Source organism: Myodes glareolus, chromosome 9 (assembly GCF_982192425.1).
Source record: "Myodes glareolus chromosome 9, mMyoGla1.1, whole genome shotgun sequence".
NCBI lineage: Eukaryota > Metazoa > Chordata > Mammalia > Rodentia > Cricetidae > Myodes > Myodes glareolus.
In genome coordinates, this window is record NC_142034.1 from 12,984,424 (window position 1) to 13,012,123 (window position 27,700).

At 47.9% G+C, this 27,700-nt stretch overlaps 2 protein-coding genes across 4 annotated transcripts in view; one reads left to right on the plus strand and one right to left on the minus strand.

Annotated features, from left to right (window-relative positions):
* The window catches only part of Wipi1 (WD repeat domain, phosphoinositide interacting 1), a 40,678-nt gene extending 19,273 nt beyond the window's left edge, over nucleotides 1–21,405 (plus strand). The window contains exons 5-13 of the mRNA XM_087909841.1: nucleotides 8,983–9,080; nucleotides 9,965–10,057; nucleotides 10,681–10,751; nucleotides 11,361–11,468; nucleotides 14,559–14,723; nucleotides 16,144–16,251; nucleotides 16,892–17,010; nucleotides 17,751–17,851; nucleotides 20,864–21,405. Coding sequence (XP_087765967.1) covers nucleotides 8,983–9,080; nucleotides 9,965–10,057; nucleotides 10,681–10,751; nucleotides 11,361–11,468; nucleotides 14,559–14,723; nucleotides 16,144–16,251; nucleotides 16,892–17,010; nucleotides 17,751–17,851; nucleotides 20,864–20,911 — 911 coding nt within the window. The 3' untranslated portion in view covers nucleotides 20,912–21,405. The remainder of the gene's footprint in view (nucleotides 1–8,982; nucleotides 9,081–9,964; nucleotides 10,058–10,680; nucleotides 10,752–11,360; nucleotides 11,469–14,558; nucleotides 14,724–16,143; nucleotides 16,252–16,891; nucleotides 17,011–17,750; nucleotides 17,852–20,863) is intronic.
* An 8-nt stretch (nucleotides 21,406–21,413) lies between these two features.
* The window catches only part of Arsg (arylsulfatase G), a 137,424-nt gene continuing 131,137 nt past the window's right edge, over nucleotides 21,414–27,700 (minus strand). For all 3 annotated transcript variants that reach the window (XM_048446092.3, XM_048446093.3, XM_085695990.2), the window contains one exon: nucleotides 21,414–22,553. In XM_048446092.3, the coding sequence (XP_048302049.3) occupies nucleotides 22,279–22,553 (275 nt within the window). In that variant the 3' untranslated portion in view covers nucleotides 21,414–22,278. The remainder of the gene's footprint in view (nucleotides 22,554–27,700) is intronic.

The window sequence follows — 27,700 nt, forward strand, 5'->3', positions numbered from 1 at the left end:
ATCATAGAAAGAGAGAACTGATTTCCCCCGTGTTGTCTTCTGACTCCCACATGCATAGCATGGCACATTTGTGTCTCCCTCACACTCCCTAATAAATAGATGTAAAAACTTCACAACCCTATGCCTGCATAGGAAAATAGCTTAAAGACTACATTTTTAAATGCTGAAAGGAGAAAACCCCACTTTTCAAAATCAGCTGCCTTTTTTTTTTTCTTTGCCACCCTGCACTTTCATACTAGAAAATATCATCATCAAAGAAAAAGTTCACTTTGCTCCTACAGACGACTTTGTGTGGCACTAGTGACAGAAGAGACTGTGGCATGGGCATGGCCGAGCCTGAAGAGGTCAGAAAGCACAGCCTTGCTGCCGGGTGGAGCTCTGAGGCTCGGGTGGGGGAATGGAAGGAGCTCCAGTGAGGCGTGGCTGGGGCCTCTCTGAAGTCACACGAGGTGACAGAGGTGCAGGTCCAGAAACAGGGCTGTGTAGTAAGGGCTACCTGTGACAGGACCCCTGTCCTCGCCATCACTCACCCCTTGTCCCTCTCCTGTTAGAATTCAGTGTTGTCTAATTCTGCACTGGGTGTGGCAGAGCGTTCAGAGTCAGCTTAACTCTTTCTTCCTCCCTGGGATAGTTATATCTCGACCTAAAATCCCAAAAGACAACTGCCAGTGTTTGCCCAGGGTTTCTGCTTCAGGCCTCCTGACTCCTCAACCACAAGAATGCTCTCCATAGGCTCGAAGGAGGCAGGGATTACGTAAATGAAGCCCTGACCTTTTAGAGAATCCCATGGTGGGAGCCCCCTTCATTTCAGATGGGAAACAAACCTAAAAGAGCCAAGAGGTACAGGGCAGGTGTCTGTTGGGGATCTGTATCTTCAGCCTGTCCCTGTCACCTAAGCTTCCCAAAATTCTGTTCTCCCTTGAGAGGGAGACAGAACAAAGAGAGGCAAGGAGAGTGGGGAGGGTAAATAGAAAAAAGAGAGGGGGGAGGGTGGAGATAATAAAATGTTTACATGAAATGGTCATAATCACTGTATACTTAACACACATTAGTAAAAATGATTTCTACCGCTCCCTCCAAAAGCCAAATTAATACAAAATCCACATATCAAAGAATTCACTCAATTTAAGTGCACAGTTTGTGGCTGAAGAGATGACTCAGCAGTTAGGAGCTCCTGCTGTTCTTCCAAAGAACCTGAGTTTGGTTCCCAGCCCCCACTCCAGACAACTTAACCACAGTCCATAACTCCAATTCCAATGAATCCAGTGCCCTCTGTTGGCCTCCTCAGGTAACTACACACACACACACACACACACACACACACACACACATAAATTAAAAATAAGTGGAGCACATAATTTAAAAGACTTTAATATGTTCACAGAAGGGTATAGCCGTTGTCACAATTTTATTCCTAAGTGTTTTAAATGTTTTGATATGTTTATTCATGTGTGTTTATTACATTTATTTATACACACATGTGGAGGTCAGAGGAAGAATTTCATACCTCACTTTTCTTATGCTGCTGTGTGGGTCCAGGGATCTAACTCTGCTTGTCAGGCTTGGCAGCAAGCACCTTTACCCATGGGGCCATCTGTGGGGGACCAGCCTCAACAAAAATACCTCTCGCTAGGGTAAAGTCATGGGGATTAAAACTATAGTAAGGAATATGAAGACACTAATGAAAATAATAAAATGGAGAAACATATAGGATAGTATCAGGAGAGAATTTCTGTGAGTACTGAAAATTAGCCCATGTTTAATTTTCAAGTACTTAAAATACCCCTGACCCCACAACATAAGAATAAGACCAAAGACTGCATTAACATGATACAAGGAAATGAACAGACCAAATTTTTCGTTGCGGGGCTACATTCATAGAACAAAACAAATCACCAAGTCACGCTCACACCCCAGACCAGAATATCCAGCAGGCAGACCACTCCCTGGGTGGAATCCAAAGTTATCTCCGTAAAGGGAACTGGAACTTAGTAGGGTCCTTAGGCTTTTATTTGAGGTAGGAACAGATCTATTCCTAGTCTATTCCTGGAATACAAGGGCTGACAATTAGCCACACCTGTTGACAGTAACCTTGAGCGAGCAGAAATCTTCAATCAACAACTAGGTGGAACCTTTAAGGTTGAAGCTCGACCACCTTGGAGGAACAAGTAAATTCCAACTCTCTGACCTTTAGTCTGGGTGGCTCACTTTTTCAGGCCTCCACAGCCATCAAACCAGCCCTACATTTAATTTTAGAACATTCTCATCACCCTTTCCCCCAAAGCATCCTATGCCTCTTAACTGTTCCCTCGTATTCCCGCAGGTCTAGGTAACCCCTGATCTACTTTCTGTCACTATATTTTAACATCCATGTGATCTTCTGTGACTGGCCTCTACCACTTGCTGCTCTCAAGGCTTATCTATATTGCAGCATGTATCATACTTCATTCCTTCTTATTGTCAAATAATATCCTGTGAGAAGGACATGGCGTAACCTATCTATCCATCCACCAATGGGTTCACATGGTTGTTTCCTTTTAAAAAATAGAGTATGTTTTATTATTATTATTATTGTTATTATTATTATTCTTTGACAATTTCATCTCCCATTCCCTGCTTCATGTCCTTTCACACACACACACACACGCACACACACACACATACACACTGCCGTTTTCGAAACCTACTGAGCCCATTAGTGCTGCTATGGGAATGTTGACTGATGCTGTTGGCTTGATCTTGTGTGCGTTTCGGGCAGGTCACCCCAGCTGTGTTGAGCTCATGTGTGCAATGGTCCTGTCCAGCAGAGAGCTTTCCACAGCACTCCTCCCCATCCTCGGGCTCGTACGTTCTTTCTTCCCCTTCTTCTGTGATGTTCTCTGAGCCTTAGAGTAGAGGACGTTCTTATAGATGCCCCAGTTCGGGCTGAGTACTCCATAGCTGCTTATGCTCAGCACTTTGACCAGTTCTGAGTCCACCTTGTCTGATAACTGCAGAGAGATGCTTTTATGGCTGAGGTTGAAGGCAGAACTAATTATATAAACATAAATATTTAAAAACAGTTTGACAACACCTCCGTTCAGCAAAACCACAGTAGAACAGTCCCTCTAGGGCCTGTGACCTCCTGAGCTGTGAGTTTTTGATCAGGTTTATAGTACCAAGCATAAATTTTCTCTTGTAGAGTAGGCCTCAAATTCAACTCAAAGCTATTTCCTACCCGTAGTCTTTGTGCCCCCGCTGCATTGATGGGCACATCTTGTCTGGTTGGTTAGTATTATAACATGCGGGGTTTCCCACTGGGTAATGCTACTGACAACTTTTCTCCTGCAGAGGCCTGCATAGTACCTTCTGGCACTATAAGCTAGGAGGAAGTTTCCAGGCCACTTCCTACTTGGCTTCTCTGTATTCTGTAATCAATGTGTGTTGAGTCATCAGTAATAGGATCTTACCATCTAGTTATGGTAGGCAATGAGTCTGTTGTTGGGGAAGATGGCCTCGGGAGCCTCCCTGATCACTTACTCATAGGGAGGTTCCCCATGCCTGACAATGAGATTTTCATTTAACAACTCACGTCTTCTAGGAGGCATATCATCCACCCTGCAGGGTAGCTGTGTTCAAACTCCTCTTAAAAAAATGTTTTAAATTAGTTTACAAACTGTGGGTTTCTATACATCCTTAGTTTTGGCTAAGCTACCCCTATTTTCCCCTTCCTCTGTATTTCCAGTTTTTTATGGTAATGGATATTGTTAATATAACCCTTCATATAAGTTTTTGTGTGGACATTGCTTTATTTATTCCTGCTGTGTACATGAGAGTAGAATTTCCCAGTTGTGTGATAACTGTGTTTAACTTCCGAGGACCTCCCGGGCTACTCTCCAACTGCCCCAGTTCACATCCCTGTGTACATCCTTCCAATTTTTCCATTGGTTCATTAATATTTATTAGCATCCTATAAAAGTTGTTTTATGTATATGGGTGTTTTGTTTGTATGTATATATGTGCACCACGTGTGCCTGGTGCCAGTGGAGGCCAGAAGAAGGCACCGGATTCCCCTGGACCTAGAGTTAGAAGCAATGTGAACTGCCATATGGGTACTGGGAATCAAACCTGGGTCCTCTAGCAGAGCAGCCAGTGCCCTTAACTGCCAAGCCATCTCTCCAGTCCCTAGCTGCCTTTTTAAATCATAGCTATCCTCGTCATTATGAAGTGACTGCTCAGTGTGTGTGTGTGTGTGTGTGTGTGTGTGTAGGGAGGGGGAGAGAGGGGGAGAGGGAGAGAGAGAAATAAACCACACACAGAGGTTTATTCTTAGTTATAAATGCCTGGCCTTAGTTTGTCTAATTTCTTGTCAGTTTTCCCTTCCCCTATTTTAAATTATCCCAACTACCTTCTGCCTCTGGGCTTTTATCTTTGTCTGTTTCTGTGTATCTTCTTTCTCTGTGGCTGGCTGTGTAGCTGGGTGGTTGGCCCCTGATGTCCTCCTCTCCTTGTTTTCTCCCCCCCTCCCCCGCCGCTTTTTTTTTTTTTCTGAGACAGGGTTTCTCAGTAGCTATGGAGCCTGTCCTGGAACTTGCTCTGTAGACAAGTCTGGCTCAGACTCACAGAGATCCACCTGCCCCTGCCTCCCGAGTGCTGGGATTAAAGGACTGCACCACCACCACCCAGCTTCTCCTTGTTTCCTTCCTCCTCCTCTTCCTGCTCCTTCTCCGTCTGCAAGCCCCACCTCTCCTTGCTCCTGCCTCACTATGAGCTGTTCATCTGTTTATTAGGACAGGTGTTTTAGACAGGCTCCGTAACATAGCTTCACAGAGTTAAATAAACAAATGCAGCTTAAACAAAAGCCACACAAGCCGGGCGGCGGTGGTGCACACCTTTAATTCATTCCAGCACTTGGGAGGCAGAGGCAGGCGGATCTCTGAGTTTGAGGCCTGATCTACAAGAACTAGTTCTGTAAGACCCCTGGAGTGGGGAGAGTCTCTCTCAAGTCTCGAGATAACACGACCCCCCCCCAGTAACTCACGAGAGACCATCCTTGCTACAATCACACGAGGTTTATTTGACAGGACAGAAACCAGTGCACTGGGGCCGAGACTCATAACCCATGCAGGGGAGAGTTCGACCTCGAGTAACTTGGAGAAGGGGTTTTTAAGGGAAGAAACCACAACCCAGTAATCCAAAGGGGTAGGGAGGGCGTCATTGAAAATTCTGAAAATACCAGTGATAATCACAAGGGGGTAACTCCCTGTTTCTCAAGATTATTCTCAAGATTATAATCAGCTGGTTCCTGAAGCAGTCACTGAACCTAGATTTTTGGCTAGAGGGGTCTGGATTTATCCAGGTCTTTCAGTTCCAGGACAGGCTCCAAGGCTACAGAGAAACCCTGTCTCGAAAAACCAAAAAAGAAAATAAAAAAGCAAAAAATAAAACAAAAGTCATACACCTGAAAATAATATTCCTCAGCAATAGGTTCTTTCACTGAATCTGGAGATATGCTGGTGGCCAGAAAGTCCCAGTGATCCTCCTGTCTCCAGCACTCCCCAGAGCTGGGGTTACAAATACACACAGCTATGCCAGAGTTTTGTTTTTGTGGGTTTTTTGCATATATATATATATATATATATATATATATACATATATATATATATATATATATTTGTTTGTTTGTTTGTTTGTTTTGCATGTATCTTGAGCTCTGAGTCTAGGTCCTCATACCTATAAAGCAAGCGTTCTGCCCGGGCTCATTATGGTCTTAAGACTGTTTTTTCACAAGGCCATCCACTCAGAAGCCCGCACAGATATCCCCTAATTTGTAAGATCTTTGGTTTGGTCCTCCAGTCCTTCTGCACTCTGGATCTCAACCTCTCTCCCACCGCTGTCCCCACTGGCACCCACTCGAGCCCATGCAGTCTCCTCTCCCTTTTCCACTTCTCAGCACCAGAGCATCCCGTCTTCCCAGCTGCCTTTGAAATGGCATTTGGATTATAGAGAGCTCAGATGAGGAGTTAGGGTCCACAGAGCAGAGCCGGGAAGGTGTGCATGGTCTCTTATGATGCCTAAGGGCCCCGAGTGACCTTGTCCAGGTAGGAGTTCATACCTGGGCCAGGACCTGCAGTTGAGGGTGCCCAGCCAGCCTCCTCCTGGAGTTCTGTGTAGGGACAGATTAGGGCAGAAGCTTGGCTGCACACTCAGGGAGGACAGCCGGAGCAGGAAGCAGGGTCTAATTGGAAGTCATCTGATTTTTTTCTCCCTTCCCCCTCTTTCATCTCCTCCTATACAGGATAGGTTAGGTAAGGAGTCTTCTTCCTTTGCTGGCCTCAAATTCACAGAGATCCTGCCTCTGCCTCCTGAGTGCTGGGATTAAAGGTATGCGCCACCACCGCCCAGCCAGTAAGGAGCCATTTAGCCTGGCCTAAAGTTTTACAAATGCTTTTTATAAGACCACACTAAATACGCCAGTTTGCAACAAAGCTGGCCAGCATTACTTTTATTCATTTATTTAAAAAGATGCCTCTTGTATAGTCTTCTTAAAGATCCTATTCCAGTAATGCTCTGGCTTGGAGTTCCTACCATGTTTGACTATTAATCTCAGTTATGGTTGTGAAGAGTCTCTGGTTAGATGCTCAGGGACAACCCCAGAGTTGTCCTATAATAAAAATGGCTTGTCACAGGGAGTCTGATTAGCTTCCTACGTTTCCAGAAGATGTTGGAGCATTTTGCATCCAACATAACCCATTGCAAAGTCATTGCCAAAGGCCAAGCTCAACCGGGCAGTGGTGTCGCTCGCCTTTAATCCCAGCACTCAGGAGGCAGAGGCAAGCAGACCTCTGTGAGTTCGAGGCCAGCCTGGTCTACAAAAGTGAGTCCCAGGACAGGCTCCAAAAGCTACAGAGAAAGCCTGTCTCAAAAAAACAAAAAAAGAGAAAAAAAAGCCAAGCTCACTGTCTCAACCAAGATGCAGACCCCCAGTGAACCTCTGCCCAGGAGGCTCTGCCCTCCCATATCAGAGCAGACGTGCCAAGAAACGAGGTCATTTGCCTTTCCTTCTCGGAGTTCCTTGCTAACTATTTAATCACTCTTAGAAGAAGCTAAAGCACACTGACCTCTCCCACTGGGAAGTCCTATTTAGTTGTGAGCACACAGAGTTCTAGAGGGTAATGGGATCGGAAGAGAAGAGGCAGCTGTCTTGGGGGTGAAAATGTGGAGAAGAATATCCTTTGTGTTCTGAGTTCTGATTGCCTAGCAGTGGAAGGTCACTGCCAGGTTTGGGAGGTCTGCAGACTTCCTTGACTCAGATCCTTGGATCAGAACTGGGCTTCTTGAATTTTTCACACTAGCAACCTGCTTTTGGCTCAAGAAGTTTTGGGTTTTTGTTTTTTGTTTTTGCTTTTTCGAGACAGGGTTTCTGTGGGTAACCCTGGCTGTCAGAGAACTCACTCTGTAGAGCAGGCTGGCCTCAAACTCAAAGAGATCAGCCTGCTTCTGCCTCCGGAATGCTGGGATTAAAGGAATACGCACCACAGCCCAGCTGGCCCAAGAAATTTTTACATGATCCCAAGCATATATGCATATAAAATATGAACACATATCAAACATTTGCTAATAATGTATCATAAATTTGCTTTAAAATAATTCTTGGGTATAATCTTAACATTTATTGAAAACAATAAAGTGGGGCTGGAGAGACGGCTCAGTGGTTAAGAGCATTGCCTGCTCTTCTAAAGATCCTGAGTTCAATTCCCAGCAACCACATGGTGGCTTCCAACCATCTATAATGAGATCTGTGCCCTCTTCTGGCCTGCAGGCAGAATACTGTATACACAATAAATAAATCTTTTAAAAGAAAATAAAGAAAACAATAAAATGTTTGCATTGATGCTACAAACAGACTTGTTTCTTTTTTTTACATGAGTAATTATATCTCAGCTGGACTTGTGATAGATACGCAAGACATAGATCATCTTAAGTGTTCTTCAGATTCATCAATAATCTTATTTTGTAATTGTTAGTGCTCAAAGTACTACTTCATAGAAATGCGTAATACCAACTGGCAGAAGTATCTTAGGACCATGTCATAAGCTTAGTCTGAATCTCAAGCAAACGTTCATTTAACCATTTTTAAAAGAAATTCAAATCAGCAGCCCAGCTAGCAATGTCTAAAATCAACACAAGACACTATGAGGGTATTGCCAATTTGGTACTAACATCACGAGGAATGTAGGGGAATGTTAAACGTTTCTGTTTTCTGTTAACTGGTGCTCTTCTGTAAGAGTGGGACAGTTGTGTACAGTGAGAACCCAGCAGTTCATAACATACGGTACTGGGCCCAGGTGCTCAGAGGTCATGTGTGTTGACACTGTGTGCTGTGAGAGCATGCGCGGGATGTGTGTGTGTGTGTGTGTGTGTGTGCTGTGATAGCATGCACAGGAAAGTGTGTGTGTGTGCTTTGATAGCATGCATGGGGAAGTGTGTGTTGGTGCTGTGTGCTGTGATACCATGCACGGGAAAGTGTGTGTGTGTGTGTGTGTGTGTGTGCTGTGATAACATGCACAGGAAAGTGTGTGTTGGTGCTGTGTGCTGTGATACCATGCACGGGAAAGTGTGTGTGTGTGTGTGTGTGTGTGTGTGTGTGTGCGTGCTGTGTGTTCAGAGGCAAGGCTGCAGTGGTGATAATGAGATGCAACCCTGGGTGGTGCTGCAGAGCCACCTTAGATTCCTTACGCGTTTCGATTCAAATTATTCTTTGCCTGTTGTGCCTTTAGAGACCTTTTACTGTTGCCAGCTTTTGTGAACCCCGCTATTCAGTTACATGATTCCCTGTGTGGGTGACAAGGTACAATTTAAGAAACCCGCGATTAGAATAATCTACAGAAATACTCAAAGGTGTTCCGCCCCTTGCCAGCAGGTGGCGCTCCAGACACGTGGTTTTTAGGTGCCCTTTCAGCCGAGCTCTTTTCTCCTCATCTTCGGTTTGTTCTTTGCCAGGTCTCTGTGCCCTCTCTATCAACCATTCCAACTCCTACCTGGCCTATCCTGGAAGCCAGACTACAGGCGAGATTGTTCTCTATGATGGAAACTCCCTGGTAAGTTCACCGCGGTCCCTGGTGCACCAGCCCGCCTGCCCTGGCCGGCTGGTGAATAGATTTAGATAAGGAGTCTCTGTTGCAGTGGGGTAAGCTGTGTGGGGCAGTTTCTCTGGCCACAGCAGTTGGGCAAAGGAAAACACGTGATGTTTATGCTGAAACTCAAAGTCGGTGTTGGTCGACACCTCTGAGAGGCAGGCGCCAGAACAAGGCAGAACACCTGCCTGATATCCCCTGCCCTCTGCTCCCTGCAGCTTCATAGAGCATCATAGAGCAGGGCAGGGGCACTCTGGGAAACCCCTGAAGAAGCAAGCACAAAGAGCCCTAACAGCCTGGCTCTATATCAGGCCCACAGCTGGTCCTCTACCTTCCCAAAGGCAGGGAAAGGAACAGACATGAGACACCCCTCCACCTCCCTATTACCCCCCCCAAACACAGAGACCCCAGGGAATGTCACAGAAGATGGGGTGGCTTGCTATATAGAATGCTGTCTCCTGGGCATGTGGCTGTCGCACCCTCAGGCTCTCAGCCACCCTGACACTTGCACTAGATTGAGCCTGTCAGCATCCTATCATGGAAGGAGAGGTTCATGAGAGCCAGCCCCATATAGGCTATTATTCTGCTAGGGTGGGGGTAGACGTTGTTTTAGTAGTATAGCCACTGCTAAGTTGCCCTGTAAGTAACCCTAATTAAACCCATTGGTTCACCACAACAAGAAGAGGAGCCAGAGAAGAGAATACTATAGCAGAACTCCATAGAAAAGGCTTTCGGCTTATATGCAAGTGGCCCAGTGGAGAGCAGGGAGGCAAGGCAGAGAGCAAGGGGTGGGGAGGAAATTCTTCTTCCCCCATCAGCAACATCCATCTCCATTCTCCCCTACACAGAAAACAGTGTGCACCATCGCTGCCCACGAGGGGACGCTGGCCGCCATCACCTTCAACTCCTCAGGCTCCAAGCTAGCAAGTGCCTCTGAGAAAGTAAGTATTCCCTGGGTTCTCCCCATCTGGGGGTTTGCAGGACACCTGCCGAGGTGCCCTGAGTGCTGCTGGATCTGTGATGGGGTGTGAAGATGAGCTGGTCTCTAGGCCTGCTGTCTGGGCCCACCTGTTGTGGTCCGATCAAACGGTGACATTATGCAAGATGCAAGACATTGTGCACAAAAACTTGTGGCCTTATTAAGAAATGCGTGTGCCTGTTGTCCCCAGATAAGGATAGATGTTACATGTGCCTATTGACCTTAGATGGGGAGAGAGATCGGACTCTGTTGACCAGAATAAAGAAAGAAAGTGATCAAGTTATATTTCAAGTGTCATGCAAAGCAGATATATTTTTTCATAAGTGGAGATAGAATAGTCTAGAAAATCTGAACAGTTTGTGACCACACACACATGCACACACACACATGCACACACTGAAAGAGACTTAAGGACAGGAAGGGAAAGACACTTGGGTGGCACATATTCAGATAAAAACACCCCTGTGCCCAGTGCTTTCCGCTTAGAGGCAGGTGTTCAAAACCAGTAAAGCCAACTACCCTGAGAAGGGACATCCCTGCGTGAAGCATTTGTGGTTGGGAAAAGTCCCCCGCTTTCTCTTCCAGGGCACCGTCATCCGTGTGTTCTCTGTACCTGATGGGCAAAAACTCTATGAGTTTCGTCGAGGAATGAAAAGGTCTGTGCTCAGTGTCTGTCCTCTTCTAAAACCCTTTCTGGCGGCCATCTAGGGACAGGGTGGAGGCTGGCTCTGCCCCTCCTCGCCTAGAGATTCAGGTGCTTTCCGGGTAATTGACTCAGGGCTACACGGGGGCTTTCTAAAAACAGAAGTCAAAGCAGGCAGACTTACTGCAGAGGCTGACCGTCAGGGTCTTTTGATGCCCATGAGAGGGAGGTCAGCGTGGGGGAAAGCAGAGAGCCGGGAATCTCAATCCAGAAACACTATCTGCTTCCTTCCACAAATGGGAAATGAAGGACCACTTCAGGCGTCAGTAACTGGGACCTTTTTTGCTGGGGGTTTTGTAGCGGGGTCTGTGGAGAGCAGCTGGGAGATGTCACATACTAAGAAAGCAGGTCTCTCTCCACTGGCTGGGAGAAAAGGCCAGGCCCTGTGTGTGTTTGTTCCTCAGACTGCGGCTCTCCCTGAATCTCTCCCACATTGCTCTTTAAATACAGATAGAATAATGTTGGAGGGGTTTCCAACCTCCTCAGGATACATTTTCATTTCCTCGTATAGCTGTTCTTAGAACTGTGGGTGGCTTATTGGCCTGTGTGTTGCCGTCTCTAGGTACGTGACAATCAGCTCCCTGGTGTTCAGTATGGACTCGCAGTTCCTGTGTGCCTCCAGCAACACGGAGACCGTGCACATCTTCAGGCTGGAGCCCCTGACTGACAGGCAAGTGCACCACCAGGCACAGGATGGCTACCAGGCTGAAGGGACAGGTCCCCCCGTTCTCCCGTAGGCATGGGAACTCCACTTGGCCTTGCTGCTGTGCTGTTGTAAATGTAGAGTGTGCTCGCAGCACGTTTAGGGATGTCCTGCGCAAAAGCAAAACATCTGGTGTGTCTGCAGTCCTGAGTTTACAACTCAGTTCCACCCCCTTTTGAGCTGTGAGACTCTGGGAAGTTTGTTCAGTCTCTGAATCTCTCTCCTCACCGCAAAACAAGCGTGATCTTTGTGTTTGCACCTTAAGCTTGATGTGGGGATTCAGGAAGTTTGTTGCTCTAAAGTATCTGTGACACCCCCAACAGCAGCGTGCTGGTGTAGCCGTTTTAACCAGTGGAATGAAAGAGAGGAGAGCGTTTATTTAGTGTCCTTGTTGTCACCAGCGGGCAATGCTTGGCAAGGTGTTCCCTCTGTGGGATGCTGGCATTCTTTGTATTCGTTTCTGTCTCACCTCTGTGACCGTGTACCTTCCAGAAAGGACGACGAAAGGAAAGGCTTGTTTGGACTCACCATTTCAGAGGATTCCGGCCCGCCGTGGTGGGGAAGGCATGGCAGGGTTTAGGATGGCAGGAGCATGTGGTCATGGCTCGTCTCACATTTGCAGATCAGGGACAGATATGACCTTCAGAGATCCACCCCCTTAGGACCTACGTCCCATAGGCCTGTCCTCACCTCCTGAAGGCACCTCCATCTTCAAAACACTGCCCAGAAAGGACATGTGTTTAAACTTAGACCTAAGATGCTTATTCTGCACACTTCCCTCCTGTTTTATCTATGTTCTACGCTCCACTTAACGGTCTCCAAGTCTTCAGTGGCTTGTGAAGCTCCTGCCTGTGATGGCAGCCTGGGCCCTAGAGGCCTGCCCACCTGTTACAACACTTTTGCCAGCACCGCACCAGAGGTGCCCCCAAGTCCTGTCCCCCCATCAGTGCAGCAGCCAAGGCAGTGCTCTCAAGCCCCGCCCCTCCCCCACCTCCCACCCAGTCATCAGTGTTTACGGTAGGGAACTCACCGCCATCTCCCAGGTCTGTGTGTGTGTGACTAGCAGTGGCCAGGGGCAGGTTCTCGAGTTCTCAGCTTGTCTTGGGAAGTATGGCTTCTGTTTGTATCTTCGCCCTGCCTCACTGGCTGCTGCCCTTATCCATACCTTTAACTTCATTATGTTTCTGTACAGCCTCCCTCTTCCCATCTCTCTCTTTAACCATTGTGGTGTGAGATAGTACAGGCACGCGCGCGCGCGTGCACACACACACACACACACACACACACACACACACACGTCTACTCACCTTCAGAAAGGGAAACCATGACAACCGAAGTACATGACAACCAAAGTAACAACTGCACTGAAACCCAACTTGATGAACCAGTGCGTTTTTCCTGGGGATGCTCAGGAGTGCGGGTGCGGGATCACTTACAGGAGCAGAGATGACTCAAATGCAGCTGCAGGAGGAAAAGGCCACCAAGCAGGGGTGATGATTCCCACAAGCGGTCTCCCCAGAGAGATCTCCTTGGGGCAACTGGGCTGGTCAGAGTCTCTTCCCCCACCAACTGTTTAGTGCTTCTGTAAGGCCTTCAACTGTCTTGCAAGTTTCTGCCTTCCTCTTAGCTGAGGGTTTACTCTCTCTCTCTCTCTCTCTCTCTCTCTCTCTCTCACACACACACACACACACACACACACATACACACACACACGAGTCTCATGACCCCCTTCCCTCCTGAGGAGAATGTTTCAATGCCGAGGGAACTGCCATACAGCAGCTGCCCCTCTGTATCTTCTGGCTGGATCAGTCTTCTGGAAGTGTTCATTTGAACATGGCTTCTCCTTCTCAGACTCCTTTCTTTCTTTCCTCCCCTCGATAATAAAATCTCAGCTCTCCCTTACCTGCAGATTCCAGCAGCTGCCCCACCACCACCCCGAAACCCACTGCCTAAGAGACACCGTCATTAAAGAAAGCACACAAGTCTCGTCCCCTTGGCTGTCTGCTTTAGTCCCCCCGAGGACGCCTGCCAAGGGTTCAGTTGATTCCTGCCTTCCAGTGAGGAAACAGAGAACAGGATGCTAAGGACCCTCGCCACCTCTCTCTGCTCTCTGGTCCTCTGGCTCCTGTCTGGACCGTGTGCATAGCCACTCGGGTTGCTTTGCTCTTTATACATCTGCGCTGTGTTCCAGCCTTAAATGTAAAGTCTTGATGTTATTCCTCTTGATAGATTCTAAATCAGAATACAAGGCTCCCTAGAGCCATCAGGACAGGTGTATCTAAAAGTGTCCCTTCCGGTCAAGAACACAAGGCCCATGAAGTTAGGCTGAAGACCATGTGTCCAGTTGGTAACAGTGTGAAATGGGCCAAACACCAGGATCAGGTCCCGCCAACAAGTGGCCTAATAGCAGGTACTTCCAGAACACACCTGGTAGCACCCGTCCCCAGTGTGCCAGCCGTGGTGTGGGACACCAAGATAGCAGTGCTGCTCATTCATGGACTTCCTTGGAGGCCTGAGATGAAGTTCAGCGAGTGCAGGGTACTTCCCAGATTTCCACGGTGCACCTGAGCATTTTCAGTGTTGGGTACCACATGGTTCCAGAGCCATAATGAGACACCACCCTGAGCATCTTGCCTGGAGGCTTGCTTCCTATTCAGTCTGGCTCAGGAAGCCTTCACAGAGATCTGTCTATTCTTCCCTGAACCCCATTCGGGCTTCTGAGCTCATTTTACAAGGTCCATATATGTATTCCATCTGAATCTCTAAACTTGTCCTCTTTTGGAAACCCAGAAATCAGACTAATCATCAGAAATAGTCTTAATGTAAGAACGCAGTAGCACGGGGAACCTCTTAACAGGATTACAGCGGTTCTTCTGAAGGACATGCAGGCCCGGGTGCCCTGTAGTTATTGCTGGGATAATGTGTCTCGGTGGCCAGAACATTGTGCTCAGGCACAGCCTCTGCCTGCTGAGGTCAATGCTGGACCACAGCAATCGCTGGCACGGTGCCTGTGCCCACAGCCCAGACCCACCCTTGCCTCTGCATTGCCTCCCCTAGCCACCCAGAAGAGCCTTCCACCTGGAGTGGGTACATGGGAAAGATGTTCATGGCAGCTACAAACTACCTCCCCGCCCAGGTGTCAGACATGATGAACCAGGACAGGGCTTTCGCCACGGGACGCCTGAACTTCTCTGGGCAGAAGAACATCTGTACCCTGTCCACGTATGTACAATGCCTCCAACTCAGAGATGTGTTTTCCCAGAATGTGGAGTCCCTAAATGTATGAAAAGAAAAAAACAAAAACAAAAACAGGGCAGGAAAGATGGCTCGGCGGTTATAAGCCCTTACGGCTCTTGCAGAGAACTGGGCTTCAGTACACACATCTGATGGCTCACAACTAACTGCCTATAACTCCAGGTTGGGGGGGGTGTCTTACGCCCTCTTCTGGCCGCTGCACGCACTGCGTGTAGGTGGTACACATGCAGACAAGCAGGCATACGCATATGCACATAGCTAGAAATAAAGAAAAGCAGAACAGCCCCAAGGAAGGGCAAGCGGAATCTGTTTGCTGGCTTTAATGTGGATTCTCAGGGGCAGCTGAATATCAAATCTCAGCCCCAATGACGATGCCTTATAAACAAGCTCTGGTTTTTTTAAGATAAAATAATGGCGTTCCAGCTTGATAGCCCATGGGGTTGACAAGTGTCTTAATTTAATAAGCTTGGGGGCATTTGTTAAAAAATCAAAACAAACAAACAAAACCCATGAGCCCCATGGGCATGGTGGTACACATCCGCAATCCCAGCACTGGGGAGGCCTAGTCAGGGGCTTTGCAAATAGAATGCCAGCCCAGAATAAGCATCAAACTCCTATTTAAGAAGACAATAAAAAATAATTTTAGGGGCTAGGGAGATAATCCAGTCAGTAAAATACTTGCCACAGAAGCAAAAGGCTGGCGTTGAAGCCCTAGGCCCCATGTAAAAAAGCTGAACATAAAAGCGTGTGCTTGTCATATCGTCTCATTACAGGACGGGGGAGGCAGGTGGTCCCCAGAGCTCTCTGGCCTAATCAGTGAGTTCCAGGCCAGTAAGAAACTCTGTCTCAAGAAAGGGGGCAGGACCTGAGAAACTACAATTCAGGCCGCCCTCTGGCCTCTGCATGCATGCTCACCTGCATCCATGTAAAACGCACAAGTCTATAAACCTAGACGGTGAGCCGGCATCCATGTAAAACACACAAGTCTATAAACCTAGACGGTGAGCCGGCATCCATGTAAAACGCACAAGTCTATAAACCTAGACGGTGACCCGGCTGTATTCTGTTCCACTTCCCATCACGGCCGAAGTCAGAGACACAATACAGAGACCACATTTCGTGTGGGGACACCGCTGAGCTGGCTGTAGCCTTCCACGGGTGCTTCTGTCTGCGTCCGTTGATTTTGTTCCATCCCATACAAAGCCCAGAAATCATCCTGAGAGTAGATAGATGATCAGGTGAGAACGTAAAGGCATGGCCAGACGTCCCAACTCTGGACCACTGGGCTAAGGGTTTTTCAAAGGCAGAAGTCCTGGAGACGGGAAGCGGGGAGTGGGGCTTTGCCAGCGGACACCACCTCTGCAGCAACCCGTCACTTGTGTCTTAGGATCCAGAAACTGCCGCGGCTGCTAGTGGCCTCCTCCGATGGACACCTTTACATCTACAATTTGGATCCTCAGGATGGAGGGGAATGCGTCTTAATCAAAACCCACAGGTGAAGATTCTAGTTGCCAAACAGCTGTCCAGCAACAGGTGTGCAGAGCTGTCTCTGCTGGGGACAGTGTCCCGCTCCAGTGTTCTTGCTGCTCTTGCTCCCTCCTGGCAGTCTCTGTGGCAAGGCCCCAGCAGGCTTTGCTTCAGCTCAGTCCCACCGTCAGGTACCCACCCCCAGCCCCCTTTGGAAAGGCACCCAGACACAGCGTAATACCACAAATGAGATGTCCCCCTAGCACAGCCCTTAGGAACACAGTGAACAGTCAAAAATGTTCACAGAATCAGATTTCAGAGTTCCTAAAATCCCGTGACATATGCAGGCTGACCAGTGGTGGACCGGATACTGTGAGCTGCCACGGCACCTCACCCACAACCTTGTGAGCATGTCTTGGCATTCTTGCCTAAATACACCCGAAGAGCAGAGGGCAGGGCTTTGCTTACTGGTATAAGGGATGGATCATGTTGAAGGGGCCTGGCTGACCTACTTGGGTACATGCTGATCTTACAGCGTCCTGGCGGGTCTGTAATTTACCCTCAAATAGCAAAATAGCAGAGCGCGAGCCACCTGGCCCTTTTCAGTGTGAAGGTGTTCTGGAGATTTGCTGACTTATTCTCTTCTGCCTCTTCACTGCTGCAAGCAGTTTGCTCAGCTCAGGAACAGCAGACGAAAACAAAGAGAACGACCTCAAACCTTCCTTACCTCCGTCTTACGCAGCAACTGTAGCAAGGCCCAGCACATCTGCAGCCTCCACTGTGCCAGGTGAGCGGCTGGTTGTGGAGGTGGGGGGTGGGGGCTCCTGTGGGGCTGCCTTCTCCCCATGCTGGTGTCTCAGGATGAGCACTCTCCATGGTTACTTCCTCACTGTGAGGCTAGGTAATAGTCTTCAACCTCAGGTCCCTAACACTGGAGGATGTAGCCCAAGGCTGGTTTCCTTCCTCCCTTCCTCTCTCCTTTCTTTCTTTTCTTCCTTCTTTTCTCCCTCTGTCCCTCCCTTCCTTTCTTCCTTTCTTTTTTGTTTTTTTTTTCTTTCTTAAAGACAGGCTCTCTAGCCCAAGGCTGGTTTCCTTCTTCTCTCTCTCCTTTCTTTCTTTTCTTCCTTCTTTTCTCCCTCTGTCCCTTCCTTCCTTTCTTCCTTTCTTTTTTGTTTTCTTTCTTTCTTAAAGACAGGCTCTCACTATGTAGACCAGGCTGGCCTGGAACTCACAAAGATCTACCTGCCTCTGCCTCTGGGGCTAACAGCACCAATTAATAAGCAATAACCCTTTACTTCTTGAAGAATTCCAAAGAGCTGGACTTGCAGATGGGAAGTGGAAGAGACCTGCTAACCTCTCAGGGCTCAGAGACTAGATAGTGAGTGGATTTAGACTCACCTTGAGCCGTCCCTCTACTTGGGGGGCAGAGATGCATCCAGCATTGCCCCCATGCTCCCCTTTTCAGGTCCTGACCCTCCAGCCCTCGGCATGGGTGCCACCTGTTCCATTTCTAACTCTTGCCCCCAGGTTACTCTGAGGATGGTGGGGCGCTCCGCGGAGAAGTTATTCCGGAACACGAGTTTGCCACGGGACCAGTGTGTCTTGACGACGAGAATGAGTTTCCCCCTGTGAGCATTCGGAACCCTTAACAGAGTTGCACCATCTGTGTGCCTGGAAGAAGGATGTGCCTCCCACAAGAGGCAAAGTCATTGCCCCTGCTCTTGCTCCTAACCACTAATCTTCCAAATGCAGAGAGTCATAGGACACCCACCTTGCAGGTTCAGATCCCCCGGGCTAGCCAGCTGCTGTGATGCTTGGAGCCTGCCAGCATTGCCATAACCAAATACTAACCTGGGTCGCCATGGACCCAGACTCCTTGCCTCTGCCTCTATGCATACACTGCCTTTGCTGTTGGCGAGGTCGGGGTTTCCGAAGCATCTAGGAATGCCCTTGTAGAATGCTGCCCGTTACTTGTTCTGGTGAGTTAAAGGGGCCAGGTCATGTCCTGCAGGAACTGACCTGCACCCTGCCTGCAGCCCTGGCCTTGCACTCGTATGCATCCCCAGGAGCTGCCGGCACTCACCAGGAAACCACGTGTACAGAGCCAGTGTGGGTGGCATGAGCTCACCTGTTCACCTTCAGCAAGGCTCCCCAGCATCCGACTTTGGCTTGCTGGAGTAAGAGACACCAGTGGTGCCTGAGCACTGGACTTGGCTTCCAGCAGCAGCTGGAGGAAAGGTCCTCTACCCCGTCCCTGGGGGACCATCAGGGCTTCCTTGGCTGCGGCGTCTTTAAGCATTGTGCACCCCTCCTGTGAATGTCAGAAGGCATATGAGTGAGTAGGGATGCGGCTCAGTTGGTAGAATGCTTGGCTGTGCATGAAGCCCTGGGTTCAGTTCCCAGCAGCACATAAAACCGAGCATGGTCCTGCGCAACTGTCATCCTAGTAGTTAGGATTCAGGAGGATCAGACATTCAGGGTCATCTTCGCTACATAGTAAGCTCAAGGCCAGCCTGGGCCTTGAGTCCTTGTCTCAAAAAAAAAAAGTCCCAATAAGCGACTTGAAATCATTTCAGATGGATACAATGCCATGTCAGAACTTGGGGACTAGAAGGGGCATGGTCCTGTGGGCCCTGAAGTGGGTAAGGCCCCTTTCCGTGTAAATAGGAGGTGTTTGTGACTTTCATATTGGTTTTGTAGATTGCAATTTGAAATTTACATTTTTGGACTTTCATAGGCAAGTTGCCAAATATATTGCCGCCAAATGACAGTTATATATTAATGGTGGGAAGGAGTAGTTCTTTAAAAAGAAAAAACTAATTATGCATTTTAAGACAGCTGTTGGCCTACTGCCTAACAGTTGCTGCCTAAACCAATGGTGCCTGTGGGCTCCCACGATGACCCCAGAACTATTAGGAGATCTTATGTCTTCTGAAAGTCAGTGGCTATTTAATAACTGGCATCGCATCTTCCCGGAGCCAGAGAACTCTAGGTCAGAACAGTGGAGACAAACATTACCAGAGCATCCTATTCTGCCAAGGTCTGATGCTCACTCAGTTCTGTCTTGGCAATTTTGGTAAAGCTCTGAGACTGCTGTGGAAGATTGATCCATCTCGAACTAGTCTTCGCTGTAATCAGAGCAGAGCTTACAAGCTCCCGTGTTTACAGAAGTTGAGCAATTTGAACAGTGGCATGTAGGAGGTACCTCCTTGCCAGAGGAATCCTGTATAAAATAACCCCAAGTAAGCCGTTTTCCTGGAGGTGAGGAGAATCAGAGACGCTTAATTTAAGAAGTAATGTTGAAGGGTATGGATTAATGATGGGATATATGCCTAGCATGTAAGAGGTTCTGAGTTCCATGCTCAGCCCCCCCCACACACATACATGCATGCACACCCCAAACTACTAATGTTCACATGTGTCGTAGACATGCTCACCTAAACACTGCCAGGACATCAGGTACAAGCCAACTGTCCTGTCTCCTCAAGGAGCAAATATGTGTTAAGTTGACTTAAACTGCATTTAGATTCCCGTCTAGGCTAGGGATATGGCTAGCTCAGGAAGCAATGGGCACTGGGTCCATCCCTGGCATTTAAAAAAAAAAAAGTTTATGCACAAGAAATTCTCCCTGCCAGTAGTGTTTGTCAGAAAACAAGTTCCCAGAACTATTAGAGTTCAGCCAAGGTGGCACAGCCTCTGGGTGCCTGTAGGTGTTGGGTGTCACGGTGGCCGCCAGGATGGAGAACCTGCAAGCAGATGGAGAAGAGGAGCCAGTGTTCCAACCAAAGTCCTGAGTCAGCAGCAGGCAGGGTTCTCTATCTCCAGACAGAAGCACTGCTGGGCTGCCATTCAGTGCGGCCATGTCAGCTGTGCCCCAGAGCCTACGCATTCAGCTGGGCTTGCTAGGAAAGCCCCGCTCTCTGCCTGTGTTCCGAATTGCATGCCTCTTGCAGATATTTCCCAGAATCCCTATCTTTGCTCGCAATTCTTTAGAAGCTTCCGAGACTACAAAAGGATGGGCTTAGCTGAAATCACTTCCCTTTCGGGTCGGAATAGTGAGCTCACTTTACAGAGTAGACTGCCTCTGCCCTCCCTCCAACACCCCTGTCCTCTTTGGGATTGACTTCGCTTCAAGACCAGCAAGAGGAAAGCCAGCTCATCATCTCTGTACCCTGGGAAGAGGCTTTAAGGAGGGCCAGCAGCTTTTGCTTCGTTAGCAAGCCAGCATGCAGCCTGTGTGCTCTGTGACACTAATATTAACCCTGTGAGCAAAAGAACAGCGACCTGGACCAAGAACCTGTGCTGACACTGGGTTCTTTTTATAGTCATTTAGCAGTCAATGTTTACAAGTAAGACGAGCCTTTCAAAAGAAGACGCGCATGTACATACAAGCACACATGTGCACACATGCAGTTTTTAAACAATGTTGCTGGGATCTGTGCCACAGTTGTCCACACCTATGTAAGATGGGTGGATTTTTCCGTGGTCATGAGTGACCACCAGTCTGGGGCCATATAGAAAAGTTTCAAAAGGCCCAGCCTCCCCTGCTGATTCGCATAACACAGACCCCTGGGTAACCCTGCCTGCCTCCCCTGCCTCTTCGTGAGAGGAGTAAGGCCATTCTGTTTTGATTTTGGTAGATAATCTTGTGCCGCGGAAGTCAGAAGGGCAAAGCGAAGCAGTCCTGACAAGAAGCACACCCCGAAGTCAGGACACCCCCTGTCAGGTGGTTCTGGCGAGAACAAGGACAGTGGAAGACACGGAGTGTAATCAGTTGTGTGAGCAGAGAGGGGAGGGAGGCAGGAGTCCTGAGTGCCTTGCTGCCTGAGCCATAGTGCATGGTCAGCCCCCACCCAGCCCCCTCAGCCTTGGCTGCCAGTGGGTGAGGAGAACGCTGGAGTCACATAATACCTTCAAACCACAGTGTAAATGCTAACTAACCATATTGGTATATAGCCGGAATTTTATATTAAAAAGGGTGTCCTTGTCAAATGTATGCTGTGTAAAAAAAAATGTACTTAGTGGGAAATCTCTTTGAATTGTGTTTCTTGTATATTACAGACATATAGAGAGAGAGAAACTATTTTAGCCAGGCAAAGTATTTTTGCAGTGATTGGAATAAATCGTTTATTACCCTTGAGTCCCATTCAGGACACTAATGAAATAAAATCACGGCAATGCATTTGTGAGTTGTTTACAATTTTTTGTTTTATTTCTTAGAAGTTGTAGGGGCTGGGAAGAAATCTTAAATCTTATTTTAAAAGATTATTTTTTTTTACTATATGAGTGTTTTGCCTACATGTATGTATGTATGTGCGCCACGTGCATGCCTGACATTCTCAGAGACCAGAGGAGAGTAGTGAGTCCCCTGGAACAGCTGTTGCAGACAGTTTGAGCCACCGTGTAGGTGTTGGGAACAGAACCCAGGGCCAGTGCTCTTAACTGATGGGCCAGCTCTCTAGCCCCAAACTCCTAAATCTTTATAGCCTTCCCATTTGGCATTTACAAGAGAGAAGGCCCGTGAGTTCTGCTCCAGGGCCCCGGAAGACCTAGCTTCGGTTTAGCTCTGTGCTGCTCCAGGCATCTCAAAGGAATCCAGCAACACTGTAGTCTCCCAGACCTTCCTCCAGATCCCCTGCGCCAGATTCTGATTTTGCATACCCTGGTGATCTGTGTGGACTGGAGATGGCCGAGCCATACATACCAGCCAGAATGTTTGTGCTCCAGTGACCAGGGAACCTGGGGACACAAGATGGAAACTACAACATTAAGGACCTGCTTGGTGCTGGGGACATACACAGCCAACTTCACGTGTTACGCTAACTTTCAAAATCAATTTGCGATTGAGATTTAAGTCTGCCCACTGTGCCCACTTGACGCGTCTCAAACCTGCATGCGGAGGGGGCAGTCTACACAGGGAGAGGGAAAGCCATGGCTTCCAAACCGGATTGTGCAACCTCATTCCTAACATCTATGTCCAAAATGAAGTTTGGAAGTGAACCTAACCTGTCTACAATTTCCAGTTCGTCTTTCTCATGGGGGGAGAAAACACCCATCACACTGTTTGGCAACGGCAGGAAATTTGGTAGGGGTTACAGCAGGGAGTCACTGAAGGATCCTGAGAGTAGTCTGCTCGGGAGATGTTGTCATCAGCAATGTCTCGAAGGACGTCGGCAAGAACGCTGGTGACCTTCGGCAGCACAGCCTGGTACTCGGGGCTTCCTCTCTGTAGGGGCACGGCTTCTGCAGCATCATCTTCTAGGTTGAAAATGAGAGGGGAGACGTGGCGCTGCTCAGGACCCCTGCTCCCGTCACAAGCTTTGGCTCCACCTACAGGAAGGATGGCCAAAGTGGTTAAACCCAACCTTCACCCTGAGCTGTGATTCACAAGCCAGCCCTGGAGATTCAAATGATTGTTCTCCCTGCCAAATAAATTACCTTGAGATTGTAGTCTGTCTTTCCAGTAATGATCGTCTGTCCAGAGGGATTAGGTCTGCCCCTTGGCCTTGCCTTCCATCTGAACCAGCAGACATCTGTTTCAAATACCTTTCGTCTCTGGCCTTTGAGAGTAAATCTCATGGAGTTTTTAAAAATGGAATTGGGGGAGGAAGGGAGCCACAGGACACACACGGAGGTCAGAGGACCACTTTGTGGAGTCAGTTCTCTCCTCCCACTGTGAATCCAAGCAATGAAACTCAAGCTTTCAGGTTTGTATGACCAGAGTTTTTTACCCACCAAGCCGTCTTGCTGGCCCCTAAATCTGACATTTTTGAATTCCGATTCCTCCAATGGTGATTGTTGAGCTTGGTGGATGTCAAGATGGTCCATTTCCCTAAGTTGAAGAGGATGTTGTTATACCACCCAAGTGCTGTGTGCCAGGATGACAGGTGTCTACACCCTTGCCCAGTATGAGGACAGGCTTACGACAGAATATAACTGTGATTAGAAAGGCTCAGCTGTGGTGTGTTCTCCCCTCCAGACGACAGCACAATGCCACAGCTCAGCTCAGCAAAAACAAATCTAGAGGGACTAAAGCCAGCACTCCAGAGACACGGCTTTCGATATGGACTGGAATGAAATGGGAACTCTCAAGAAGAATGGGCCGATCCCACAGCCTTCAGCAGATCAAAGCCTCCGTTACGAGTCTCCTCCCATGATGGGCACTTGGGTTCAGCAGGAATTATCATCTTTGTCTAGAGTTGACAAAAATTTGACTCTCCATCACCAGCAAGGAGCACTTGAAGTTACACAAGCCCTGACAATCAATCAAGCAAAGCTGGGAGAGACTCATAAAAGTCTCATTGAGTATGGTGACACAAACCTTTAATAGCAGCATGTGGGAGCCAGAGGCAGGCAGATCTCTGTGAGTTTGAGGTCTCTTGGAGATAGAGACAGACAGACAGAGAGAGAGAGAGAGATAGACAGACAGACAGAGAGAGCCAAGCTGAAGCAAATTATCCAAGATCGGGCATGGTGGAGCATGCCTGGAATCCAGAGGTGGAGACAGGAAGATCAGGAGTTCAGGACCAGCCTCAGCTACAAAGTATATTGAGGCCAGCCTGAACTACATGATACTTAATCTTTAAAACAATTATAAAACAATAACACCAGAACCGTAATGGATGGATCAGCAAACACAAAAAATGCTTACTACATGAACCAAAACCCAAAAACTGGTCAGACCCTCTGAACACACACAAAGAATGGTACAGAGGCCACACATTAGCCTCTACATGTATACCATGACACACAGACCTGCAAACATACTATACATCACACACAGTCATAATAAATCTCTCTTAAGGCAAGAGTACACTAGTACTCTAGCAAAATCAATTCTGGGTCACATAGTTTGCAAACCAACAAAACATTGTAGTGGAATAAGCAAGACAGGCAGAGGCTGCAAGGGACTCCAACCCTGCAGAAAGGAAAGGCACCTGGTATTAGACCTGCTAGGTTGTGTTATTGTGCCCCCTCCCCGCCCCCAGGGAGGATGCCACACAAGCAGTGTGGAGCGGGCAGAATTCCAGAGGAAAGCTGGGGCGATGATGACGGGAAATGACAGATGAAAACCTCAGAGGAATACAGGGGAGGGGAGAGGAGGGGAGGGGAAGGAAGGGGTGGTGCGGGAGAATTATCTGTATTCTGTCAATCATATTTTAATAAAACGCTGATTGGCCAGGCAGGCAGTATAGGCGGGAAAGCCAGACAGGAAGTAGGGGTGGAGCAAAGAGACTGGGAGTATTCTGGAAACAGAAGCTCTCTCTCAGCCACTCCTGTGCAGACCACCGAAGAGGCAACATGTAAGCTGTCACACTGAGAAAGGTACTGAGCCCATGTGGCTAACATAGATAAGGATAATGGGTTAATATGTTATAAGAGTTAACAAGAAGCCTGACCTAATGAGCCAATCAGTTTATAACCTTATGGAGTCCTGTGTGTAATTTCTCTTTGGGATTTGCCGACTGTTGGGGTACCGGGCGGGATGGAAACCCCAACAAGCTGGCCCCTCATGTTACATATGGCACCCACGTGGATAACTGAATCCACAGAAAGCTTGAAAAAGCTTGGGAAGGAATAGAATAAAGCATGTTTTCTTGGTAGCAGCAATTTCTTGGGTCTGTTCTGCTTGCTAGAGGCAAGCAAATGCTCTCATCTAAGAGAGGCTTCCTGACTCAGCGTTAGCTGCAAAACTTTGTAGCTCATTAAGAGGTCCTGCCACGAAACACTTAAACGGTGTTGGTGAAAAGTGGAACACATGCTTTTCGGTTTTCAGTCGTAGCAGGAAAAAAGCTGCGCTGTTTTAAAATGCCGGCTATCTGGGCTGTCCTGCCAGAGCAAACTCTGACTCTTTCAGGCAGGCAGTCCGACTGAGTGTGGTCTGTGAGCAGAATGCTGCAGCTTGCTTGCTGGCAAGGACCTTGAAATGCCATAGAGTTGTGGCAGTGAACACAGCTCTGGCTGGTACCTCAGCCTTGAGGCTGAAAAGCTAAGGAATGAGCTGGATCTAGCCGTCAAAGCCACAGCTCTCCATATTGCTTAGTAAATTAAAGACTCATATGGTCAGAAAAAGAAAAATATACAGTAAAGAGAGATTCAAAGAGGAAGAAAACCTCTAAATGGTTTACAGTGTGTATATGCAGACTAAAAGTTAAAGTTCTTAAAGTTAAAAGGAAAGAAAGAGAGTAGTTGGGTGTGGTGGTACACACCTTTAATCCCAATGCCTGGGAGGCAGAGGCATATTGACCTCTGTGACTTCAAGGGGTAGAGGTAGATTGACCTCTGTGACCTCAAGGTGTGGTAGTACACGCCTTTAATCCCAATGCCTGGGAGGCAGAGACAGATCTCTGTGAGTTCAAGGTGTGGTAGCATACACCTTTAATCCCAGCACTGGGGAGGCAGAGACAGGAGGATCTCTGTGAGTTCAAAGACAGCCTGGTCTACAGAGTTATTCCAGGACAAAGATATATACAGAGAACCCGTCTCAAAAAGCCAAAAGTTAAAAGTAAAAATAAAAGAAATAGAGGTTGAAATAAAGCCGCATAAAGATGGAAAATACACAGAGAATCTTGATACTGTGTGTTATTATGCTCTCTTTGAATTGTTTGAATGCTGAGGAAGGAGCAACAGTTGATATAAGACTGTTGTTTATAAATGCTGCTGAACTAACCCAAGATAGACATTTTGAAAATACCTTGGCTTCAAAACTGAAGTCAAAAGGTATGTTACTTTGGAGAAGAGATTCTGCTTTTGTTTCCACAGAAAATGAGAGGATATGGATTTATTCAGAGTTAAGAAAAATCATCTTTGACCAAGGGAGGCCACCTGAGAAATCGACAGGAACAGATGGCCCAGATGACAGAGTTCTACATCCAGAACTGATTCAAGACTGCAGCCTGAGATGATCAAGACTCCCAGGATACTTCAGTCAGGACTTGATTATAACTCTAAATTTTCTTTAGGTCCCCATAAGATCATCAGCGCCCCCAACCAGCAGGAAGTAGCCTGAAATACTACGCCCACGTTCCCAACAAATGGATTATGGGTATTTTCCTTTGTTTAAAAAAAAAAAAAAAAGAGGGAAATGGTGCGGGAGAATTATCTGTATTCTGTCAATCATATTTTAATAAAACGCTGATTGGCCAGGCAGGCAGTATAGGCGGGAAAGCCAGACAGGAAGTAGGGGTGGAGCAAAGAGACTGGGAGTATTCTGGAAACAGAAGCTCTCTCTCAGCCACTCCTGTGCAGACCACCGAAGAGGCAACATGTAAGCTGTCACACTGAGAAAGGTACTGAGCCCATGTGGCTAACATAGATAAGGATAATGGGTTAATATGTTATAAGAGTTAACAAGAAGCCTGACCTAATGAGCCAATCAGTTTATAACCTTATGGAGTCCTATGTATGATTTTTCTCTTTGGGACTTGCCGGCTTGTTGGGGTACCCGGCGGGACAGAAACCCCAACAAGCCGGCCCTCATGTTACAAAGGGGAGGGGAGGGGAGGGGAGGGGAGGGGAGGGGAGGGGAGGGGAGGGGAGGGGAGGAGAGGAGAGGAGAGGAGAGGAGAGGAAAGGAGAGGAGATCAGCCACTGGAAGACCAAAACATCAGGTGCTTCTATAACCACATGGAAGAAAGGTGTGGAGTACTGTTAAATGACAGAAATGAGCCAGGCATGGTGGCACAAGCCTAAAACCTCAGTCCTTGAGACAGAGACAGGAGAACTAGCCTGGCCTATACAGCTCACAACCATTTTGAATTATAGAGTGAGACCCTCTCTCAAGAGAAAAAAATGTAGATGTGAAAAAGCAAGGAAAAACCAAACTTCCCCTCTTATTTGCTACTGACACCCCCACAAAGTTCAGGGGAGGAACAGAAATCAGAGCCTGGGGTTAGAGACTTTTCTAAACTGAAGGGCAAAATCTGAAAGGCAAATTCTAAGGACGTACAACAAAGCCTTCCCAAGTTCAAGGGACAAACCGCAATTGACTTCCCATGCTAATAAAAGCCAACACCCAGCAGTCAATCTCCACAGTGTTCACCAAGGCCCAATGCACAATGTTTAAACAACTACACAGGAGGCTTCTGGCTGCCGCTGCGGCACAAAAGCAGTGTGGAGGCCACCACCCCATGCAATAGCAGCAGGAAATGCAATGCACTAAAAGCTGAACAGTTTCCATTAGCTCTGAGAAGTGCACCAATGGGGCAAACCCCTGACCAATGCTGAGGTGGTGGGCAGAGAGAACCGTGATGTACCTCAGCAGAGACTCTACTGCAGCAAGGAACTCTGTGAAGGACGGGTCTCAGGGGACCTTGTCATTGGTACTCCAAGCCTTGTGGATGTTGCTATTCTCTCTCCACCACTGGGTCTAGAGCATCAAGCCCAGATGAAAGCATTGTACCCCTAACTGTACCCTTAACCTGGACACCGCCTGCTTTGTGTGAATTTTGGTTCTAGGAGCACAGACAGGTCTCACA